The sequence below is a fragment of the Mauremys mutica genome, chromosome 10 (assembly GCF_020497125.1).
Source record: "Mauremys mutica isolate MM-2020 ecotype Southern chromosome 10, ASM2049712v1, whole genome shotgun sequence".
Classification (NCBI taxonomy): Eukaryota; Metazoa; Chordata; order Testudines; family Geoemydidae; genus Mauremys; species Mauremys mutica.
Genome location: NC_059081.1, coordinates 1,650,440 through 1,673,097, shown reverse-complemented (window position 1 = coordinate 1,673,097; position 22,658 = coordinate 1,650,440). Strand labels below are relative to the sequence as shown.

Below are 22,658 nucleotides of genomic sequence, written 5' to 3'. Positions count from 1 at the left end.
GTAGGACGTGGAAAAACTGGAGAGGTGCAGAGAAGAGCTCCGGAAAGGATTGACGCTCCCTTGCACTGAGACCTGTAGGGAGCGCTGTCTGCATCCCTTATGGAGCGGTGGTGATCGCGGTGTGTCACCCCCTGGGGGAGAGCCCCGCCCAGACAGGCACAGGCAGAGCCAGTGGCCGGACCAATGAGAAGTTGGTGCCCCTCGCTAACCCTGCGGGTCGTTAACCACAGCGTCTCTCACTGGCTTCGCAGCCGGCCTGGTGCCATCCTGGACCACCCTTTAGCCACACCCAGGGTGACGGGAGGGGGGCACTCTGGTGTGTGCCACGCGGGTCTGACTCTGCGGGTCCCTGAGCAGGTTGTTCCCTGGGGGGATTCCTGGCTTTGGGGTCGGGGAGGAGCCGGCTCAGGCAGTGCCAGAGGTGCAGGCCCTGTGCTGCTCGGGCTGGGGGGGCCCTGGGGCTGGCTCTGATCTCATCTGTCCTTTCCTGCCAGAAACGCTCCTGGGCCAGCTCCGTGACGCCCTGTTCACGGCCTGCAAGACGGGGGACGTGGGGACGCTGCGGCGCCTCCTGGGTGTGGCAGAGAGTGGGGCACCCCCGGCAGGCAGCGAGGATGGTGCCGTGGGGCAGCCCCAAGGCCACCCTGGCAGGGTGCAGAGTGAGGGCTCGGAGCCCAACCGCGCAGCCCCGGGGCTCCTCTCGCTGCTCAGCGAGCCCATCGCTGGGACCGGCTTCACCCTGCTGCACGTGGCGGCTGCGGCAGGGAAGGGGGTGGCTGTGCGACTGCTGCTGGAGGCTGGCGCCGACCCTGCGCTCAGGTACAGTCACCCACCCCTAAGGCTGGCCGGGGGGCGCTCCCTGGCCCTGCCGGTGGGCCTGGGGCCGGCGGGAAGCTGCCCTCTGCCTGCAGCCTGTTTCAAAAATACATCTACGGAGCTATGCCAATCTCAGCGCTGGCCGGGACCCTGAGAGGTCATCGCGTCCCGCCCCTGCCTTCACAGCAGGGCCAAGGACTGTCCCTGCCAGATTGGGCCCCAGTGCCCCCTCGAGGATTGCGCTCACAGCCCTGGGTTTAGCAGGCCAATGCTCAACCCACTGAGCTAGCCCTCCCCTGCCCCAGGGCCTCTAGCGAGCTGGGCGGGGGGGCTGGGCCGGGAGCTGGGTGGGGCGGGGTCCCCTTCCCAGCTCTCCCCAGGACTCAGCGGCTCGTGGGGCTGCCTGTCCTGCGGGGTGGGGGGGCCGCCTGCCAAAGGGAAGCAGCAAGCCCTGGCCTGTCCCGGCCCTGAGCCGCTCTCCGCTTGGCTCCCAGGGATTGGCAGGAGCGGCCCCCGTATTGTGTCTCTGCCGACAAGTCGACACGCAACGTCTTCCGCAAGTTCATGGTGGATCACCCAGCCAAGTACGACTACGGGCGGGCCAAGGTGGGTGCCTCCCGCTGCCCTTCCAGCCCTGAGATCCCTCCCTGGCACCTTAGGGCAGCTGGGGGGAGCTCAAATCCCCCCACCCCGGGGTGCCTGAGCCCTCCCTGGGGAGCAACACTCACCCACTCGGGGGCCCTGCCCCTCGGCTGCACCTGCCCCGCTCTGAGTTGGGGGGAGGGAGCAGTGCGAGGAACCCAGCCCCTGTCTGGCGCAAGCCGGCTGTGGGGGCTGTTAGCAGAGACAGGGAGGGGCTGTCAGGACCTCCCCCGCCCGAGGTGACAGAGCCCGTCCTGCCCCAGGTGCCCGGGCCCCTGACGGCGGAGATGGAGGCCAGGCGGCTGGAGAAGCAGCGGGCACAGAAAGCGCAGCGGAAGCAGCGGGCGCAGGAGCTGAGGGGGCAGCAGCAGCGGCTGGCGCAGGAGCAGGAGGAGAAGCGGCGCTTTGCGGCCCTGCCAGACCGAGAGAAGGTGAGGCCTGGGGCGCCCAGACTCCCCGTCCCCGCATGGGGGGCACCCTGCCCCAGCTCAGACCCAGCCAGGGCCCCGAGGGGGGGGGGGCAGGGCTCACCCCACTCACTGAGGCTCCGGCTCTCTGCTCCTCAGAGGGCCCTCGCTGCCGAGCGGAGACTGGCTGCCCAGCTGCCGGACACGGGCGCGGCTCTCGCCAACACCAGGTAAGGGGGCCCTGGGCACTGAACCTGCTTGGGGGGGGGGGTGGTACCGGGGGGAGGAGCTACAGGGCGGGCACCAGGGGGGCTGGGGAGGTACCTGGGGGAGGAGCTACGGGGTGGGTACCGGGGGGAGGAGATTATGGGTGGGCACCGGGGGGGGGCTGGGGAGGTACCAAGGGGGAGGAGATACAGGGCGGGCACCGGGGGGGGGGGCTGGGGAGGTAGCTGGGGGAGGAGCTACAGGGCAGGCACTGGGGGGGCTGGGGAGGTACCGGGGGGAGGAGCTATGGGGCAGGTACCAGGGGAGGAGATACTGGGTGGGCACCGGGGGGGGGGGCGGGGGAGGTACCAAGGGGGAGGAGCTATGGGGCAGGTATCAGGGGGAGGAGATACTGGGTGGGCACCGGGGGGGGGCTGGGGAGGTACCAAGGGGGAGGAGCTATGGGGCGGGCAGTGGGGTGGAGGAGATACTGGGTGGGCACCGGGGGGGCTGGGGAGCTACGGGGCAGGCACCGTTCCCCGGGGGGGCTGCCAGCTCCCCTCTCCAGTTGCTGGCAGGGCCCTGCCCACGCTGCACCTTCTGGTTTGTGCAGGCGCTGCTGGCAGTGCGGCGAGTCCCTGCTGGGCCGGATCCCCTTCCACTACCTCGACTTCTCCTTCTGCTCCACGGCCTGCCTGCAGACTCACCGCCGGGGCCGCGCCGGCCCCCCCTAGCGCCCGCGCCGCCGGGAAGGCAGGGGGCTGCCACGCACAAGGGGGCTTAGGTGGAAACGGACAGTCGCCTCCTGCCTGCTGGGGGGGAGGCGCTGGGCACTCCCGGGGGGGCTGAGCCTCCTTCCCAGACCGGGGGGCAGCCCCCTGCCTCTGCCTGGAGGGGCAGGGGATCCGAGCCCAGGGGGGTTGGGTGGGGGGATGAGCACCACCCCTGGGGCAGGAGTGTCAGTCACACATGGGGTAGGGCCCTGTTTTGGGGCAGGGGGAGCAGGCTGCAGCTGGGGGAGGGACCAGGCAGCCGTGCCCTGTGGGCACAACACTGGTGCTGTGCAAATGCCTGAGGGGCTCCGGCTCCGGCTCCTGGGGCCAGGCACCGGTGGGGCCCACAAGCCAGGGAGTGGGTGGTTAGGGACGGGCAGCTGGGCTCAGAACAGCGCCCCCCATGGGCAGCAGCTCATTGCCTCAGGTGGGAGCTCGCTGCAGCACCACGGGCCCTGCCTGGCACCCGTTAACCCTCCCCTTTAGCCAGGGGGTGCGCTGGCCCCCTCCCCGCTCCGGGCCGGGCGTAGCTGAAGGGACTGACTCGGGCCGCTGCCCGCAGCTCAGCCCAGCCTGCCTCTGCCCGGGGAAGGGGGGGAGGTGATATAGCCCCCCCATCACCCCCTGCATGCTGGGGCCATGCTGCAGATGGGTGCCCGGTTCTTCCCCAGGGTGCAGTACCCCGAGCAAGCCCCCCAGTGGCCCTCGTGTGCTCCCCAGGGCTCTGACCCCAGGCTCTGGCTCAGGGCAGCTCAGCCCCCCCCCCCCGGGCCCCCCATGGTCGGTCAGAGCTGTTCACGGCCCTTAGGTTTGCTGTGACCCACGCTGGGGCGGGCGCGACGCCAGGGTGACAGAACACGCCAGACAGGGCAGGGAAGGCACAAGATTTTTAATGGGTAATAAAATGTAACCCCTGGTGCCCAGCCTGGGGGGCACAAGCCGGCAGGCAGGAAACCGGCTCCCCGGCCGTGCTGCCTCTGCCCCCGGCACACGGCCGCAACGCACCCCGAACCTGGCAATAAAGGGCAAGCTGCCGGCAGCGAACACCGTGTCTCCCTTTGGCGGGGCCTCGGCTCGGCCTGCTGCAGGCAGCTGGGACTGGTCCCTGCCCGTCCCCAGGGGCTCCACGCGGGCTCTGCCGCTGGGGGCCGGCCCGGCCCGGGGGGCCCGTGATGCCGTTCTGGGCAGCCCTGCCCCAGCCAGTACCAGCTGCGTCACCGGGAGCCAGGCTGTCCAGCTCCTCTGGCTGCGAGGGGCCCTGGGAGTGAGGGTGGGGGCAGCCCGCAGCCCCTGGGCTCTGCTCAGCTGGCAGGACTCCCCCCACCCGGTGCAGCCAGGGGATTTGGGCACCGCCAGGGGAGGATGTCCAAAGGCACCTGAGCTGCAGCCGTCTCTGGGGGGCCCAGGAGGCACTGGGGGGGGTGTTAGGGAGGCCGCGGCTCAGTCCCAGCCTGGGCGCTGACGGTCTGGTTGAGCAGGGGCCGGTCCAGGAACAGCACGAGGGGCCTGGGGGGGGCCCCCTCCAGCTCCAGCAGGGTGATGTTGTTGGGGGCCGAGGCGCTCAGCAGCGAGCCGGGCACGAAGAGCGTCTGCTGGGGGCCCCGCGCCGGCCAGTACCGGCCCACGTTGAAGCCGTTTATCCAGAGCTGGCCCTGGAGGGGCAGAGAGGGGGCATCCTCAGCCTGGTGCGCTGCCCTCCTGCCCCCGCCCCACACACCCCCCCGGCAGTGGGAGAACTGCCCCCAGCCGGCCCCCCGCCGTACCTTGCTCCAGCCGGGGAACTTCACGAAGGTGTCCCAGGCGAGGCCAGGGGTCGGGAAGGCCCCCGTGTAGAGCGCTGGCCCCAGCCCGGCCCTGCTCCCCTCAGCCTGGGGGGTGGGCAGGGGCCAGCCCCGTGTCACGGCCGAGTCCACGTCCAGGGGGTAAATCAGCCAGTCGCTGAGCAGAGCCGAGTCCAGGGAGAGATTCTGGAGCAGGCCCTGCGGACGCGGGACAGGAGCCGGAGGGGAGGGAGCTGAGGGCCCTGCCTGGGGGTTTGCCCCCCTCGGCTGCCCCATGCCCACTGCTCCCCGCACAGGGTGAACCCCGCTCCCTGGCCATGCCCGGAGGGGCCTCCCACCTGGGAGCTGCCCAGCCCTGCTCCGCGCCTGGCGCCACCAGCTGCTGCCCCAGCCCCTCCCTAGCTCTGCTCTGAGGATGCCCGGCCCAGGGGGCGCCCGCGCCCGCCCCGCACCTTGAAGTCGCTGCCGTTCACACCAAAGTTGATCCTGCCCATGTTCTCCACCAGCAGGTCCAGCCTGGCGCCAGCCTGGCCCGTGAGGTTCAGTGTCGTCTGCCCGTCGCGCTCCAGCCTCCCCTGGTACTCCTGGCGCCAGGCAGGGGTGGGGAATCGGGTCAGCTCCGGCCTCCCCTCCCCAGAGCCCCCTCGGTCTGTCCCCCCCGGCACAACCAGACGGACTCTCCCCAGCAGGGGGCCGGCGGAACCAGCTCCCAGGGCTCCCTCCCATTTGGATACCCCGTGGGGTGAACGCCCCCGACAGATCCGCCCCATAGCGGAGATGGGACCAGGGCAAAGGCCAACAGGCACCGGGCGCCAAGAAGCAGGGACCCCTGCGAGGGTGGCACGGCCCCCACCCCAGGCTGGCTCCAGCACTGCCACCCCCCGCCCCACAGGCACTAAGCCCCCTGCAGCACAGAGGGGCTGGGCATTGCCCCACGGGGCCCAGAGCAGGACGGGACGCACCCCGTTGAGCAGCACGTAGGCGCGGTCGCAGACGCTGGTGGGAGGGGCGCTCAGAGGGGCCGGATCCCAGACGTCCCGGGGCAGGCGCGTCCGGTACAGGACGAAGCCGTGAGCCTGCAGCAGATTGGAGGGTGAGAGCGCCATGGGAGCAGGGGGCCGAGGAGCTGCCCGTGGGAAACCCTCTCCAGGGCCTCCCACCTGCAGCAGGCCCAGCTCCTGCCTTCCCAGGTAAAGCCTTGGCAGAGGCGAGGAGCCTGGCGCCTGGGCCCACCCCCGCCCCCTCACCTGCTTCACGGCCTCGAAGGTGAGGGGGAACCGGCTCCGGATGGGCCCGCCAGGGCACAGCACGTCCAGCAGCTCCAGAACCTCGCCCTGCTGCAAGAGAGGAGAGGGGCAGGGTGGGTGGGGGCCTCCTGGGCTGCGTGGGGGGGCAGCTCCCAGGGCAGCCACTCACCTTCCGCAGGGGCACGGGGCCGTAGGCGTACTTGGGGGTGGCGGGCGGCATCGGACCCTCAGGCAGGGGCTGGAACTGAACAGCAAACCCCGTTAGGAGCCAGCCAGGCTGGGTCAGGGCCACCCCCCCCCGATGCCATGGAAGGGGGGCAGGGGCCCAGAGCCGTGCCTGACACCCCAGCTCTTGGGGCTCAGTCATCAGCCCAGGGCACCTGCCGGGGGCGCCCCCTCCCTCGCCCCAGCGGTCCCCGCAGCGAGCAGGGCGTTACGGTGCTGGCAGGACAGGGCCCTGCCCCCGACACAGGCAGCAGCTCTGCCCGGGGCTCCGCGAGGTGCCAGGCGCTGGCGAGGGTGCAGCCCCGCTGGGCTCGGTACCTGGCCGATGACCGTCCGGATGGCAAACAGCTTCTCGGTGGGGTCGCCGGCCTCCGAGAGCGGCGCGTCGTAGTCGTAGCTGGTGGTGACTGGCTTGTAGCGGCCCTTGTAGTCGGCACCTGGCCAAGGCAGGTGCCGTGAGCCAGGGCTGGGCCCTGCCGCGCCCCTTCCTGGGCCCCAACGGTGCCCCCCACCGGCTCGGGGCTGCAGCCTGGCGCGCCCAGGGAGATGGGGGCAAGGACCAGGGGCTGCCGGGAGCTCCGTGGGAACGGGGCCTGGCCCACGGCACGGAAACCACACGGACCGTGGCCTGGCGCGTTCCAGGAGGAGGGGGCCGGTGCTGGCATGGGCCGCAGGAGCCCCCGTGCAGCGCTGCTGACAGCCGAGAGCACCCAGGGGTGGGCAGAGACGGGCTCGGCAGGGTGGGCGAATGCCCAGGTACCACAGCCCTGCAGGGACCCGCCAGGCAGCACCCGCCAGCCCTGTGACCTCCCTGGGTCCCCTGCTCCACACGGGCGGGGGAGGGGTGGACTCACCGCTCCAGTAGCCGAAGTTGGTGCCCCCCTGGAACATGTACCTAGGGGATAACCCAGAGGTGGCCATCAGAGCCCAGACTGGCCCAGGGCTGGCTGCCACCCTCCCTCCACCTCCCCCTGTCACCCCCCTCCTGCCTGAGCCCACCCGGCCTGACTCCACGGGGGAACCCCAGTTCCCAGAGGGACCCAGCCGGCACCGTGGGCTGGAAATCACCAAATGCAGCCAGCCGTGTAACCGGCTACTGCCCAAGGCAAAGGGCCAGAGCCTCTGGGGAGCATGGGAGGGGGCAGGGGACCGAGAGACCTGGGGTGGGGGTCAGGGGAGGCAGGAAGGAGAGGACGGGTTGCACTGGGGCCTCCTGCCAAGGGCAGGGAAGGGGGAGCCCCTCTCCCCCGCCTGGGGGCGTCCCCGTGCAGGGAGCGCAGCGGGGGCCAGAATCGTGCCAGGGCTGTGGCACCTGGCTCAGCCAGGGGACACCTGGGCACGGGGGGTGGCGCAGAGACGGGGAACCAGGGACAAAGGAACGTCTGGGCTGCCGGGCAGCAGCCCCACAGCACCGGCCGCATGGGGCTCCCCGGGGCAGGGCCAGCCGCACCCCACTGCCGAGGGCAGCACCTGGGGGGCTGGCCAACCCCCAGCAGAGGATGGCCCTGGCCCTCCAGCCCTGGCAGCGCCAATTCCACCCCCAACTCCAGCACGACAGCCCTGGGGCCGGGCCCAGCAGAACCTCCCCACGCAGCCCTGGGCAGAGGAACCCCCAGGCCTTGGGGGCCTGGCGCCCGCTGGCATCCAGCAGCAGCAGCCGCATGGCCAGGGGCTCGGCCCCCCCCCCCCACCCAGCCCCCCCGCGGCCGGACAGTCACATGTTGACGTTGGCTCCCAGCTGCAGCATGTCCTGGAGACCCCGAGCCACCTGCGCGGGGCTGCTGCCGGCGTGCGGCTCTCCCCAGTAGTCCAGCCAGCCCGTGTAGTACTCCGAGTTCACCTGGGGCAGACGGGCCGTTACCCACCGCCCCCGGCAGGCAGCCGGCCAGCCAGGGCCCCCCACGCCCCAGGGCAGCGCCGCCCCCCAGCCCTGAGCCTGCAGATGGGGCTTCTGAGACAAGGGAGTCCACAGCCCCCTGTGCCCCACGGAGCCCCCAGCCCATCCCCCAGAGCCCTTCTGAGCACAGAGCTCCTGCCACAACCAACCCCCCAACCCCTACAGCCCCCAGAGGCCCAGGCAGCACCTGCCCCCCACGGGGCCCACTCTCACCAGAGGTCCCCTGGGTTCGTAGAGTCGCTGAGGGGCAAACGCGGCTGTGACGTTGGGGCCTGGGGGACAGAAGGGGGCAGGTCAGCACAGGCCCCATCGGGCTCGTCCATCAGCCCCCTTCCCTCCACCCCCCCGTCCCGCCCCCGGCCAAGCCAGCCCCCCCGTCCTGCCCCCCGTCTGAGCCAGCTCCCCTGTCCTGCCCCCCCGTCCTGCCCCCCATCGGAGCCAGCCCCCCCATCCTGCCCCCCATCCGAGCCAGCCCCCGCCCAGGGCACCTGGCCCGAAGTCCACGGTGGCGTAGAGCCCCTGCAGGGTGCCGCACCGCAGCTCGGCGGCGCTGTTGCCGTCGGTGGTGAAGAGCAGCACGTCGGGCCCCAGCCGGGTGCGGAAGGCGGCCAGCAGGTGCCGCAGGTAGTCGTAGTCGCAGGCGGAGTAGCTCCCATACTCGTTCTCCACCTGCGGGGCGGGCGGCCGTGAGGGGGCGGCACCGTGGGACCTGGACCGCTGCTGGGGGGGGAGGGGTGACCTGCACAGCCCCAGCCAAGAGACAGGACGAGTCCCCCCCACTCAGCCCCACTGCCGCTGCTCTGCCAGCCCTGGGCTCCCCCCACAGCTCTGCCAGCGCCCCTCACTCCCGACCCGCAGCCCCCTGCTAGCCCAGCCCTGACCCCCCCCCAGCTCTGCCGGTGCCCCTCACTCCCGACCCGCAGCCCCCTGCTAGCCCAGCCCTGACCCCCCCCCCAGCTCTGCCGGTGCCCCTCACTCCCGACCTGCAGCCCCCTGCTAGCCCAGTCCTGGGCTCCCCCCACAGCTCTGCCAGCGCCCCTCAATCCCGACCCACAGCCCCCTGCTAGCCCAGCCCTGCCGGTGCCCCTCACTCCCAACCTGCAGCCCCCTGCTAGCCCAGCCCTGCCGGTGCCCCTCACTCCCGACCTGCAGCCCCCTGCTAGCCCAGCCCTGGGCTCCCTCCTGCCAGCTGTGCCAGCGCCCCTCAATCCTGACCCACAGCCCCCTGCTAGCCCCCGTCCCCCAGCTCTGCCGGTGCCCCTCACGCCCAACCCGCTGCCCCAGCCCTGGGCTCCCCCTCCCCCAGTTCTGCCGGTGCCCCTCACTCCCGACTCACAGCCCCTGCGAGCCCAGCCCTGGGCTCCCCCCAGCTCTGACTGTGCCCCTCACTCCCGACCTGCAGCCCCCCCCCCCGTATCCCTCCAGCTATTTCAGTCCCTCCCTCACTTATTCTGAGGGGCTCAGTGCCCGTGAGCCCTGCACCCTATGGCCGGGCGATGGTTCCTGCCTCCACCCCCTGGAGGTGAATCCAGGTCCCAGAGAGGGACAGCTGGGGGGAGGGGCAGGCTTTGGCTAATTGCTCCGGTTCATGCTCCCATCCCAGTGCCCCCCACGCATGGCTCCCCCTGCACAGCCCCAGCCTCTGGGTCTCATGTACCGTGACCTGCAGCTGGAGGGCTCAGCTCAGCCTGGGAGGGGGGTACAGGGCAGGGGGCTCTGTGGGGGGCAGGGGGCTCCGGGGTTACAGTGCACGGCCTAAGGCCTTTGTCTGCTGCCATATTAGGAGAGCAGCAGCCATGAGCCGAGAAGCAGGAAGTCTCGTCCTCACATTCTATCTAATTACGTTGAAACAATGTCACACCGGGCTGATAAGGAGACTCCGTCCGATCCCCCCCCCCCCCCCAGATACAGAAACGGATCTGAAGCTGGTTACAGAAACCACCGAGCAGTAGCTGTGGGTGTGAAATCCTCATTTCTTCAGTGTTTTATCTTTACGGTCCCCACTTCCCTATGGTTCATCTGTCTGGTGCTTTGATTGTTTCTGTCTGTTACATAATTAATGTGGCTGGTGTGAATCCATGCAGGCGCTGGGGTAGGATTGGTTAGAGAATTTTGTTACAATGTGAGGGTTGGTGAATAAAATGTTAGTATCATGGTTGGTTAAGGTGCAGCTAAGCAAGACTCAAGTTTCACTCTATAACCTGGGCTCCAAAAGGAAGTTCTTGGGAATCAGCTCCAGGACACAGCCCCAGGTCAGAGCTCCCAGAGCTGCCTCAACACCTGCCAGTGACACTGGGCAGAAACTGGAGTCCCCCAGATGGACCCGATCCTGACTGGCCAGCAGGGAAGAGTTCATCTGTCCTATTGGGAGTGGTGAGCAGCGTATGTGTAGCGTGTGCTACAGGTTAGGTGGGATATTACTGTGTGAGGCTCTTTCACTGGTAAAAGACCCTAAACCCACAACGGATTAAGCCCTGAGTGGCCAGGGAATGGGTGTGTGCTCTGAGCCCGGAGCCCACGGAGGGGTAAAGTTCGGTGCCTTGCGCCTGGAGCCCTAGGAACTGGGAAAGGGCGGGGGGGGGGGGGGGCTAAATGAACCGGGTTACACCTTGAGCCCTAGGGACTAGGTAGAGGTGGGATGTCCCAGAAAGTGCGAGTAACAGAGAATTTTGTGCAGGTAACAACAGGGCCAGGGGGCTCTGTGGGGAACAGGGGACTCCAGAGCAATGGGGGTTGCAGGGGGCTCCGTGGGGGACAGGACAGAGGGCTCTGGGTGCTGGGATAGGCTTGGAAAGAAGCAGTGAGCCAGGGAAGGGACCCTGAGCCCCCCACCCCACCCACCTGGATGCTGATGATGTTCCCTCCGTTCTGGTACAGCCGGGGCTTGATCCTGGGCAGCAGGACGTCCAGCCAGGAATCCACGGCCTGCAGATAATCTGGGAGCAGAGACAGCAACTGGGCTCAGCCCCCGTCTCTGACTGCACTGGCAGGCCCAGGGTTCCTGTGAGAGCCATGAGCCCGCCGTGGTTTGTGCACAGGGCGCTGGCAGAGCCCGCCAGCCTCGCCGAGCTCGCCCAGGGTGGGAGGCTGATGCCCGTCTCCAGGGGGCGGCGGGGACGAAAAGGAGGCCAGCTGCTCTGTATTCGGGGCTCCAAGGATGGGGAGAGGCCTAGCAGGTAAATGCCAGAGCCCCACAGCGTCCTGGCACCAACTAAGTGGCCCTGTGTGGCTGAGCGCAGGAGCCCGGTGGGCTGGTCCCCGTGGGACGCCCCTTACCTGGGTCAGAGGAGCGCAGGACAATGTCTGGTTTCCACAGCAGCCAGGCAGGGAGGCCGCCCTAGAGAAACAGCCCAGAGGAGAAAGAGACTCGTCAGTCCCCGGCGACTTGGCGGATCTGGGTCAAGTGGAAGGAGCAGGAAGGTCTCATTGGCCTGCATCAGAGACCCACCATGAAGGGGTCAGAATTCAGAGGCAGCAGCAGAGCTAGGAGGGGGCTGGGCTAGCAGGGGGCTGCGGGTCGGGAGTGAGGGGCATCAGCAGAGTTGTGAGGGGCCCAGGGCTGGGCTAGCAGGGGCTGCGGGTCGGGAGTGAGGGGCACCAGCAGAGGTGGGGGGCCTGGGCCAGACAGACAGGGGCTGGGGTCAGACTCAGGGCAGAGCAGCCCCTGCCCAGCCCTCACCATCTCCCACTCGGCGCAGATGTAGGGCCCGGGCCGCAGGATCACCAGGAGGCCCAGCTCTGCCGTCAGGTCCAGGAAGTGTCCCAGGTCTCGGTCCCCGGAGAAGTCATAGACCCCGGGCAGCGGCTCGTGGTAATTCCAGGGGACGTAGCTGGGGACGAGAGTCAGGATCAGTGAGGGGAGCAGCCTCTGGGGTCTGCCCGCCCTGGGGGGAAGGGGGGGGATGGACGCAGCCTCCGGGGTCTGCCCGCCCTGGGGGGAAGGGGGGGGGGATGCAGCCTCCGGGGTCTGCCCGCCCTGGGGGGAAGGGGGGGGACGGGCGCAGCCTCTGGGGTCTGCCCGCCCTGGGGGGCCGGGACGTGGCCGGAGGCCGAGCACCACAGGGAGATCCCTAAGGACACACGCGGGTCCCGTCGTGGCGCAGGACCGGGGGCCCTGATCCAGTTATTGGTGCATTAACTCTCTGGATCCCAGAGGGCCGTACGGGGGGGGGGGGGGGGCACGTGTCCCCTATGAGCCCCAGCCCAGCTGGAGGGGCCTGGCCATCACAACAGGCAGCACCAAGCTGCTGTCACCAGCTGCAAGGGGCCACGGCGGCTCCGCTGGACGCTGCAGCTGAGGGCTGGGATCAGAGCCCCCGGCTCAGGGACCGGAGCTCCCGTCGGCCCCGCCCGAGGCTCTGGTTTTGAGGCAGGAACTGGGGACCCCAGGGCGAGAGCCGTGACCCGGAGAGACCCTGTGAGTGACGCCCTGCGGGCGAGTGGCCCTGGGGCCGCCCTCCCCGTGGGGGCCCGGCCGGAGCACGCGGGTCACCTACACCTGCACGGCGCTGAGGCCGCTCATGTACATCTTGAGGAGCCGGTCGCGCCAGGCCGGGCGCGGGACGCGGGCGTAGTGGATGCTGCCCGAGATGTAGCGGAAGGGGGCGCCGTCCTTGCGGAAGCAGTCGTGGGCGTAATCCACCTGGAAGGAGCGGGCGCCGGCACAGGCCTGGCCCCACGGGAGCTGTGAGGCCCAGGCGGCTGCGCTACCCGGGGTGCAGGCGTTACCGCGGGGGGGCGCCCTGGGTGGGAGGCTCGAAGGGAAGGTGCAGACGCTGCCTGCTGCCCAGGGGCGGCTCCAGGCTTTCTGCCGCCCCAAGCACGGCAGGCAGGAGCCTGCGTGAGGTCCCCGGCCCCACGGCCAGGGCCGCCCGGGGGGGGGCAAAGGGGGCAATTTGCCACGGGCTCCGCAGGGGCCCCAAGAGAACAGCGGAGGCTCCCGCCTCCGCCCCTCTCCTGGAGCCTCAGCGCATCAAGCGCCGTGTCTCCGGCGGGGCCCCTGAGCCCCGCCCCGCTCAGAGCCGCGTGGTGAGGGGGCGGGGCTGGGAGCTCCGGGCTGAGCTCAGCTGCCTCCGCTCGGCGGGGAGCTCCCAGCCCCGCCCCCTCCCCACGCGGCTCTGAGCGGGTCGGAGCTCAGGCCCCGCCGGCCACACGCTGCGGCTGTTCCGGCGAGGCGCTGAGACTCCGGGTGAGGAGGGAGCCGGGGGTAAGAGGCTGGGGCCGGGGCCGGGGGGAAGCGGGACCCGCCGCCGAAGCGCAGCCCGGTCTTTGGCGGCGGGGGGCCCCTTCCGTTCCGGGACCCGCTGCCGAAGTGCCCCGAAGACCCGCGGCGGGGACCCCCCCCACACCGCACTTCAGCGGCGGGTCCCGCTTCGGCGGTAATTCGGCGACGGGGGGCCCCCGCCGCGGGTCTTCGGGGCACTTCGGCAGCGGGTCCCGGAACGGAAGGGGCCCCCCGCCGCCAAAGACCCCGGGCCCCCGGAATCCTCTGGGCGGCCCTGCCCGCGGCTTCGGCGGCGGGAGCCCGCGGGAGGTCCCCGGCCCCGCGGGTTCGGCGGCGGGAGCCCGCGGGAGGTTCGCCGAAGCCGCGGGACCAGCGGCCCCTCCGCAGGCTGCCGCCGAAGGGAACCCGCCTGCCGCCCTCGCGGTGCCGGCAGAGCCCCCCCGGCTCGCCCCCCCCCCGGCTGTGCTGGTGCCTGGAGCCGCCCCGATTTGACCCCTCACCGTTCAGGGGGCTCAGGCCGAGTCTGGGCCGCTGTTACTTCATTTCTCCCCCATGAAACGCGCCGATCCCCGGAACCGGCTGTGGGAAAAGCCGGATCCAGCTGAGCAGGAAACGCTGCCCCGTGTCGCTGGGGCCGGGGCGATGCCCCCACCCCGGGATTTACCCGGGACTGGGCACGGGTCAGGCCCCCAGGGCTGCGGCCGCCCCCAGGCTCGGGCGGGTTGGGGGCCCGGAGGGGCGCGGGGGGGGGCGGGGACAGACCGAGCCAGACTCGGGTCTCGGGGTTTTTAGCTGCTGATAAAGCGGATCCAGCCCCGCCCCCTCCCGGGCTCCCGGCTCCCGGGCTCCCCCTCCCGGCTCCCGGCCCGACTCACCTCCAGCCGCAGCAGCGCCGCCGCCAGCAGCAGGACGCGGCCCGCGGGCCCCATGGTCACGGCCCCGCGCAGCTGGGGAGAAGCGGGAGCGTCACGTGACCGCCCGTGGCGGCTCCAGCCCCGCGCTCCCCCCGGGTCCTAGACTCTGGCGCGTCCCGGGCACCAGCCCCCCGCGGGGGCGGGGGCGGGGACCAGACGTCCCGGTTTTAAAGGGACAGTCCCGATATTTGGGGATTTTTCTTACACAGGCTCCTATGACCCCCACCCCCGTCCCCATTTTTCACACTTGCTGCCTGGTCACCCTACGGGGGGGGCAAGGGAGCCCCCGCCAAGGCCAGAGCTCCCCCCCCGCTCCCCGTCCTGGGCTCTGGGGCTGGGCCCGGCTGGCACCGCGACCCCCACAGCAGCCCCCCCTCGGTGCCAGCCGGGCCCAGCCCCCCACTCTCAGCCCCCCGGCAGGAGGCGGATTTGTCTGGCGGACCCCACGTTTCACCTCCCTTCAAAACGACTTGCTGAGAAACTCAGACATAAGGACACCAGAGTGTCCAACCCCAGGCTCCTGCCCACCCACCGGGCAGCGACCCCAGGCCTGTGCAGAGCCCCACAAACAAGCCACGGTCTGAACGAAATGTCAGGTTGCGCTGACTTCGCTCGTGCGTCTGAAACTCGGCAAATCTCTAGGGGAACTGATGTCCCCCCGGAAAACCCCTGTGCACCCCGGCTTGAGAACCACGGGACACGCCTGCAGCTGCAGCACCGGGGCCCCCAGGGACTCCAACTGAGGGAATGTCCCGGTCCCAGCATCAGGGTCTGTGCTGGGGGCCGATGGGGGGCCCAGGGGAGCAGTGATCTCTGGGGGGGTCTGTGCTGGGGGCTATGGGGGCCCAGGGGAGCAGTGATCTCTGGGGGGGTCTGTGCTGGGGGCAGATGGGGGCCCAGGGGAGCAGTGATCTCTGGGGGGGTCTGTGCTGGGGCCCCATGTGGGGCCCAGGGGAGCAGTGATCTCTGGGGGGGGTCTGTGCTGGGGGTTATGGGGGCCCAGGGGAGCAGTGATCTCTGGGGGGGTCTGTGCTGGGGTCCAATGGGGGGCCCAGGGGAGTAGTGATCTCTGTGGGGGGTCTGTGCCGGGGGCAGATGGGGGCCCAGGGGAGCAGTGATCTCTGGGGGGGTCTGTGCTGGGGGCCCATGTGGGGCCCAGGGGAGCAGTGATCTCTGGGGGGGTCTGTGCTGGGGGCCCATGTGGGGACCAGGGGAGCAGTGATCTCTGGGGGGGGGGTCTCTGCTGGGGGCAGACGGGGAGGGGGCTCCCTCTGCTGGGGATCCCCTGGGACAGTCCCGGGGGCAGGGCTGGTAACCAGGTGCCAGCCACAGGCAGTGCGCTGTAGGCACACTTGTCCCTCTGGGCAGTGCCAGGTGAAGCCCAGCTGCCTGGTGAAGGGGTTTGTGCCCTGGCTGGAGTCCTGTGTCCCAGCGTCTGGGGTGGGGCAGCCCCTTGGCCGGCGGCGCTGCCCCGTTACTCACCAGATCGAGGTTGGCTCCCGGGAGAGCGGGAGGCCCATGACTCCATTGGACGCTGCCCGGTGCCTTGGCCTGGTGCCCCCCGGAGCAGGGCATCACCACGTTCCATGACAGCTCACAATGGGGGCGCAGCCGGGGTAGATTCCCATCCCCCAGGACATGGCTCTTTGCCCGTCTCTGCCCCCTTCCCTCTCCCCCACTCCCCTCCCTCGCGCTCCCGTTGGGAAGTAGCGAGCTGCTCCGCAGCAAGGCCAGGGGGTGCTGGCCACCGAGCACAACGCGCGCCTGGTGCTACGACAGCACCGATCACCAGTGGGGCCTGTGGCCGGGATTACCTGCTCTGCCAGCCTCACCCTTCTAAGCTCCTGCGTTGTTTGCCTGGAACGTGGTGCTGCCTGGGACACCGTTACCCACGGTGCCAAAACCAGCCCCAAGGGCTCACTCTCACCAGCCAGTAACCCGCCATTCCCAGCACCTCGGGGTGGGTTGGCAAAAGGCTGGGGCTCCAGACCAAATGTACACTCCCTTCAGGAGACATGCCCAGCCAGAGTGGGGCACGGTGCCACTGGGCGGGGTCTGCCCCTGCTCACTCACCTGTAAGGGACAGGAAGCGGGTGAGGGAGCAGGGTCCTTCTGGAGCAGAGAGCAGAGATGCTGAAGGTTCACACACTGTGCTTCTCCTTACATCCCGGTAGCCCACCCTTCCCAGCCTGCAAGCAGCGTTCCTGCCATCATGAAGCCACAGCAGAGAGTGGGTCTCCACATAGGGCCACCCCCAGGAGAGCATCTTTGGCTGACACACGGCCCTGCTGCCATCCACCCCCACCCCCATTAGCAATCAATTCTCCATCCAGAGTGGGAAGGGTGGGTGCAGAGCCGGAACTGGCAGCTGCAGGATGCAGCTGAAAGCAGCCAAGTGGTGATGTTCAGAAGGCCACTGGATGCAGCCCCATGGAGGGCGAGAGCGGAGCCTGGCTGAAATAGGCACCCGGGGCCGTGACCATCCCTGGCGAGGAGAAGAGAATCCCAGCTCAGCTGGAGCCGGCAGGGCCACATACGAGCAGCCCTCCGGGCTCTCGCACTGTACAGCACGGGCGGGTAGAATTCCATTCTCACTAATGGGAGCTCCCGTGAGCGCCAGGCCCTTTGGGTGCTGCCGGCCTGACAGGTGCTGCCATGTTCACACGGAGGGTTCTACACTGGGGCCTTCGGTGCCATCCGCTCTCACTAGCCGGCCCTCACTCATGGCAAGAGGTGACACTTGCAGGCTGCCAACTCTCATGAGTTTAGCAGGAGTCTTGGGACAGTCTATGTTTTTCCTAAAGCCCCAGGTCTCGGTGTCAGCTGATGACGGGAGAATCTCAGCTTCTGTTTGAAAAATAAGTATGTTTCTAGCCCTCCTGAATGGGGAGAAAAGCTTAAAAACATCCCCCCCCGCGGCTCAAAAACCAGGGGATAAACAGAAAGAACCCAAGGTGGTTTGTTGTTAACAACAATCTTGTGATCTTTAAGCCACGCTTCAGATTTTGGGGGCCTGACGGGGGATTTTTTCCAATGCTAGGGGCGGGTGACCCTGCACTTGGCTCAGATCACACTGGCTTCTAGCTCGTTTTGCAGCAGGTACATGATTCCCCAGCAGCAAGGGGAAGTTTTCCTTCCCAGGGGAGGGAATTGAGTCCAAAGAAAAGGGCTTCAAAACAGCCTGACTAGAAAAGAGACCTGAATTCAAAAGGGCTAACACCCACCTCCCTGAAAGCTCTCTGATGTTTGGAGCCAAAGGTAACCACGGAGAGTGTCTGCATCCTCTCTCTCTGCCTCCTTTTCCTTACCGAGCAGAGCACCTGGGACTGGGAGGGACTGTGGAAGTGAGGGGGCCGATGATCCCTCGAGGATGATCTGTCACAGGGTTTATTTTTCATGGGTCCTTTGGTGACTGAGGAGTCCGATCCTTGGGCCACAGGCTCGTTGGCAGACATTGCAGGTGGTGTTAGAAGACAGGGTTGGCCCATGATCGCTGCGTGACCATTCTCTGTCCTTTCTTTTCTGGCATTTTTCTGCGACCAGGGCACGGCGATTTTCCTCCAAAGTGGACGTTCCCTCTCTGCCAAGTCTTGGCCAGTTACCCGTCTCCTGGGCTGCTGTCTCGCGGTGTGTGGTTCGATGCCACACACCGCGTGATCAGCTTGAGGGTGTCTTTATAGTGCTTTTGGCCTCCTCGTTTCCTTTCCCCTTTGGTGAGCTGGGCGTACAGCAGTTGTTCTGGTAAGCGCACATGAGCCAAGCGCACACAGTGCCGCTCCACCTCAGCCGGTGCTGGCTAATCAGGGCCTCAACACTGAAGATCTTGGCCTCTGTGAGGACACTGGTATCAGGCCGGATTAATGCAGGGGCTTCAGGTCTGCAGCCCAGGGCCTTGGGCTAAGGGGAGCCCCAGCCCCACAAAAATAAATCCCATTATATACACCTCTACCCGGATAGAACGCGGTCCTCTGGAGACACAAAATCTCACCGCGTTATAGGTGAGACCGGGTTATATCAAATTTGCTTTGCCCCCACCTTCCTTGTTCCCTGACCGCCCCCCCCCGAGACCCCCATCCCTAATCACCCCCAGAACCCCACCCCCTACCCAACCCCCCTGTCCCCTGACTGCTCCACCCCCTAGACCCCCCACCCCCCGACAGGCACTCACCGGCAGCGGCAGGAAGCGGAGCAGCCCAGACCCAGTCCGCTCCACTCCGCCAGCTCCCAGCCGCAGCGCTCCGCTTCCCGCCATTGGTGAGTGCGGGGAGGTTGGGGAAAGGACGCCCCCTGTACTCACCTGCGGCAGGAAGCGGGGCAGCCCGGCCCCAGCCTGCTCCACTCCACCAGCTCCCAGCTGCGGCATTCCACGGGGGGCGTCCTTTCCCCAACCTCCCCGTACTCAGCGGCGGTGGGAAGCGGATCGCTGTGGCTGGGAGCGGGCTGGGGCAGGGCTGCTCTGCTTCCCGCTGCTGGAGAGCGGGGGGGGGGGGGACCCCTTCCCCCAAGCCCCCTGCCCCGAGCGACATGGCTGGGGCCAGGGCAAAGGAAGCAGAGCGGGCTGTTCCCAGCCTCCTGCTAATCCTCTGGGCCACTCTGGGACTGCGGGGCCCCCAAAAGTGCCCTCCCACAGCTTCTGCCCCCCAGTCCCTGTGGGGGGAGCCCTGACCACCCCCGAGACCCTCTGCCCCTTATCGAACCCCTCAGCCCTGGCCTGGCCCGTCACCCGTCACAGACTGCTCAGAGCAGCGTGTCAGAGCTTTACCGCGTTGTCTGCGAACCCGCGTTCGGTCGGGGTAGAGGTGTATATGAAAAAATGGGACGCGGCCCGTCAGGTAAACAAACTGTCTCGCTGCTCGCCAGCGGATTATCCTGATGGGCAACTGGCCAAAGGTTGTTGCCGACCCCATATATTAAAAAAATGTATGAACTATGGTATGGGATAGGCAGATCAGACTGGGCCTATGTAATGTATTATTAGGTCCTCACAGCAGACTGAGATTCTGCCAAATTCCAGGTTTTCTTTAAAAATAAAACTTTCTGGCTCTTACGGTCACTAAGAAAACCTAACAAACATCAAGCAATGTAGCATGGTCTTAGAGTGAAGCTACAGCGTTGAGAGATGTGAAATCCTCCCCCCCCCCCAAATTTATCTAAATGACATGTTAACCCGGAGCCAGGACCTGAATTTCTGAAAGCATAGATGGGACAATTCTGCATGCAAAATGCATGCGTCCTTGCATACCCAATTTACATGGGCAGTTATTGCAATTACATGTGCAAATAGCCAAAGAAACAAGAGCATAGAACAAATCTATTTTACCAACATATCCTATTAAAACAACTTCCTTCCTGATCATAATTATCATGTGATAAAATCCAAACACGTGGCATTTCTTATTGCTTGGATCTGTGCGTCTGTGCAGGGGTTTCATAAAAATGTCGGCTGCCGGTGCGTGTGCACCTAGAAAATATGACAGTGGAGCTGAAAAGAGGAAAGTGCAGAAGTTAAAAACGAATCACGAGGAACAGTTGTTAAACAAAATACCAGACTTGACAGGCTGTTTCAGTAACCCACCAATAAATGCACCAGATATCAGTGATTTGGAAAATAAGTCAACGTGCGTCACAAATCCACGTGAGGGAACAACAGCAGCCATAACAGTCAGCCAGCCAGTCAGTTCTGGACGAGAGTGAAATAGCTGTAGGTGATGAAGGTAAAAACGCAGCTAACTTTGACCGATGCAGCATGCTGGAGTCCAATAAATGAACTGGTGCGATCTTACTGGATCACAAAAGGGCCAACACTGTGTCAAAACAAAAACTGTGATTTTTCAGTGTCTGAAAAACAATACAAGCAGCAGAAAAGGCGTTTATTGAAAACCCTCTTCACAATGGAGAATCTGTCCCTCATGAGCGGCTTCTTTATTCTCCATTGACAGGGTCTGGTTTTTGTTTTGTGTGTCACTTGTTTGGAGATTCGTCCTCTCATACAGCGGCATTTAGTGGTTGCGGCTTTAATGACTGGAAACATGCTGGAGTTCATGTTGTTGAGCACGAGAGCAACATTTGTCACAAAAATGCAACGCTCACCTGGATCTCTCGCACACAAGCCAAAGGGCAAATTGCCTCAGAACTGAAAAACCAGTTTGAAACTGACCTTGCTTATTGGAAAGAGGCCTCAGATGGGCTGTTAAGTGCCTGGCAGAGTGTGGGCTTTCTGTCAGAGGAGACAGCCAGCGAAACTGCTGGATCCCCCAGTAACGGGCATTACTTGGGCACCTTGGAATTATTGAGTCACTTTGATCCTTTTCTAAATGAACCTATAAAAAATATGGGAACCCCGATAAAGGAAGGCCTTCATACCTTTCTTCAGTGATTTGTGAGGAATGTATAACTGTAATGGGACAAAGGGTGCTTTCAGAAATAAACAGTCAGTTGCAGGTTGCAAAATACTTTTAAATTATTGTAGATTCCACTTCTGTCATATCCCACGTAGATCAACTTACATTCATTGGCCACTGTGTGTCGCAAGAGAGGCACATTCAAGAGCATTTTCTTAAATTTCTCGCAATAACGAGTCATACTGGAGAATCGCTTTGTAATTCAGTTTTGCAGAAGAAGGACATTGACAGAGCAAATTGCAGAGGTCAGTGTTATGACAATGCTAGTAACACATCAGGGGCATACAAAGGTCTGCAATCACGAATTTAGGAGATAAACCCTTTAGTAGAGTGGGTACCTTGCGCATCGGGAGTGATCCCTCTGGCCACAGCTGTGACCTTGCACTCCATGTGCTTCATGGAAATATGCTTATGAATATGACATAACTGGAATATGCTTTACACTAAATACCCCTTGTATGGTGTCATTAGAAAGCTTGTAATCTACTAAGTGTGTTCATCCTATTTGTTTGCTTGTATTATTTCTATAGTTAGAGTTAGGAGAATAAGACATAAACTTGTATCACTGATGTAAACATATTAAGTGGAGGCCATTAAGGGTGCTCCAGAAACAACCAGTTGTAAATTGCCTTAGTCACGTGAAAGCCCTGTGTACGTGGGGGCCAGCCCGTGGGGAATGGAGACTGGGGGGGGGGGGTCTCACAGTGACATGTGACCATGTCACCTGATCCTGGAATCCATCTAAAATCTGGTACTTTTCCATTCAGAGGGAGGGGTGGGGACCCAGAGAGGCAAAAGATTCCCGCCTTGTGCCAAAGCTATAAAAAGGGGTGGAGCAGGACAGGGGGGCCAGTTATGAGAAGACCCCTGCTGACCACCTGAGGTGTCTGCTGGAACTAACAAGGACTGTGCCAGGGGAAAGGATTGGGCCCAGACTAGGAAGGAGTCTAGTTTGTGAAAGGAGCTTATGGGAACATCTCTGAGGGGGAGATTTACCTGTAATCTGTTTCTTAAAGTATTAGGCTCAGACTTGTGTGTTTTTGCTTGGTGACGTACAGTACTTTGTTCTGTCTGTTATTACTTGAAACCACTTAAATCCTACTTTTATACTTAATAAAATCACTTTTGTTCATCAATAGACCCAGAGTAAGTGATTAATACCTGGGGAGCAAACAGCTGCTCATGTCTCTCTATCAGTGATACAGAGGCAGAACAATTAACGAATTTACCTTGTATAAGCTTTATACAGAGTAACCCGGATTTATTTGGGGTTTGGATCCCATTGGGAGCTGGGTGTCTGGAGACAGGTGCTGAGCTGTTTTTAGTTAAAGTCTGCAGCTTTGGGGGCATGGCCCAGGCCTGGGTCTGTGTTGCAGCAGGCTGGCGTGTCTGGCTCAACAGGGCAGGGTTCTGGAGACCCAAGCTGTCAGGGAAAATGGGCTCAGAGGTCATTTCAGCACATCAGGTGACAGTCCCAAGGGGATCGCTGTGACTGAACCCATCACAGCAGTTATCCAGTTGGGTATGGTGGGATAGCCTATGTGGGCACCTTTTCTAGCCCCTTCCACGTATGGGGTGAGCAGAGGGGTTCCTAAAAAGGCCTGCTCAGTTGTGACCGCTGATGCCGAAAATGCCCCCTATCCCAGTCCAGGGGCACATGACGACCATCTTGCAGTCACCTCCTGCGTGTGGGTCTGTGACTAGGGACTCCTGGTGATCATTTCACCTATCCCCATCGCCACTCGCCCATCGCCACAGGACTTTTATGGATGGGGTGGAGAAAAATGGTCTTCCTATGAAAGGAGCCTGCGCGTGAGTAGTTTAATGTGGGAGAGCTGATGCACAGCAGCAGCCACACAAATCTTGGCGGAAGAGGCACCTGTGTCCAGTGGCAAGGAGCTCCGAGATGACTAGGGGTTCCTCCTCCGTGGTAACTTCGCTCGCCTTCGCAGCCGCTGCTTCCTCCACCTGTTCTGCCGTTGAGGGCTTCTCCTGGGTTGTGTTGTGCTGGGCTGCACTTTGTCTGGTACCTCGCCTTCGACCTTACCGCTCTCGGTGACCCTACCAACACTCCAGATGGCATCGCTCTGAGGGTCTTAAGTATACGCAAGCTTCTCCACCACG

General features: G+C 64.9%; 2 protein-coding genes across 7 annotated transcripts in view; one reads left to right on the top strand and one right to left on the bottom strand.

Moving 5' to 3' along the window:
• ANKZF1 (ankyrin repeat and zinc finger peptidyl tRNA hydrolase 1) overlaps window positions 1–3,889 on the top strand; it is a 13,704-nt gene extending 9,815 nt beyond the window's left edge. For all 3 annotated transcript variants that reach the window (XM_045032419.1, XM_045032421.1, XM_045032420.1), the window contains 5 exons: window positions 495–819; window positions 1,311–1,422; window positions 1,722–1,889; window positions 2,025–2,095; window positions 2,686–3,889. In XM_045032419.1, coding sequence (XP_044888354.1) covers window positions 495–819; window positions 1,311–1,422; window positions 1,722–1,889; window positions 2,025–2,095; window positions 2,686–2,806 — 797 coding nt within the window. In that variant the 3' untranslated portion in view covers window positions 2,807–3,889. The remainder of the gene's footprint in view (window positions 1–494; window positions 820–1,310; window positions 1,423–1,721; window positions 1,890–2,024; window positions 2,096–2,685) is intronic.
• On the bottom strand, window positions 3,720–22,658 carry GLB1L (galactosidase beta 1 like). Of its 4 annotated transcripts, none has more exons than XM_045032423.1 (17): window positions 22,414–22,650; window positions 14,095–14,166; window positions 12,492–12,664; window positions 11,675–11,825; window positions 11,272–11,332; window positions 10,837–10,931; window positions 8,484–8,664; window positions 8,209–8,267; window positions 7,817–7,938; window positions 6,953–6,993; window positions 6,417–6,535; window positions 6,043–6,117; window positions 5,874–5,963; window positions 5,589–5,702; window positions 5,079–5,210; window positions 4,609–4,824; window positions 3,720–4,497 (listed from the first exon to the last, which is right to left on the bottom strand). In XM_045032423.1, the coding sequence occupies exons 1-17, from the start codon at window positions 22,615–22,617 to the stop codon at window positions 4,270–4,272; spliced, it is 2,133 nt and encodes a 710-aa protein (XP_044888358.1). In that variant the 5' UTR covers window positions 22,618–22,650; the 3' UTR covers window positions 3,720–4,269. The 4 variants fall into 4 exon arrangements, with proteins under 4 accessions (XP_044888358.1, XP_044888360.1, XP_044888359.1 ...); XM_045032425.1 differs by lacking the exon at window positions 22,414–22,650 and adding an exon at window positions 15,616–15,687; XM_045032424.1 differs by lacking the exon at window positions 5,079–5,210 and having other exon boundaries at window positions 22,414–22,658.

What these genes read in the sequence shown, in the direction of transcription:
- GLB1L (XM_045032423.1), bottom strand. Translation starts at nt 22,617, where the DNA reads ATGCCATCTGGAGTGTTGGTAGGGTCACCGAGAGCGGTAAGGTCGAAG. An exon ending in CACCGTGGACTTCGGGCCAG is followed by an intron (nt 8,268 to 8,483) that starts GTGCCCTGGGCG and finishes TCTGTCCCCCAG; the next exon opens with GCCCCAACGTCACAGCCGCG. An exon ending in CAACTTCGGCTACTGGAGCG is followed by an intron (nt 6,536 to 6,952) that starts GTGAGTCCACCC and finishes TGCCTTGGCCAG; the next exon opens with GTGCCGACTACAAGGGCCGC.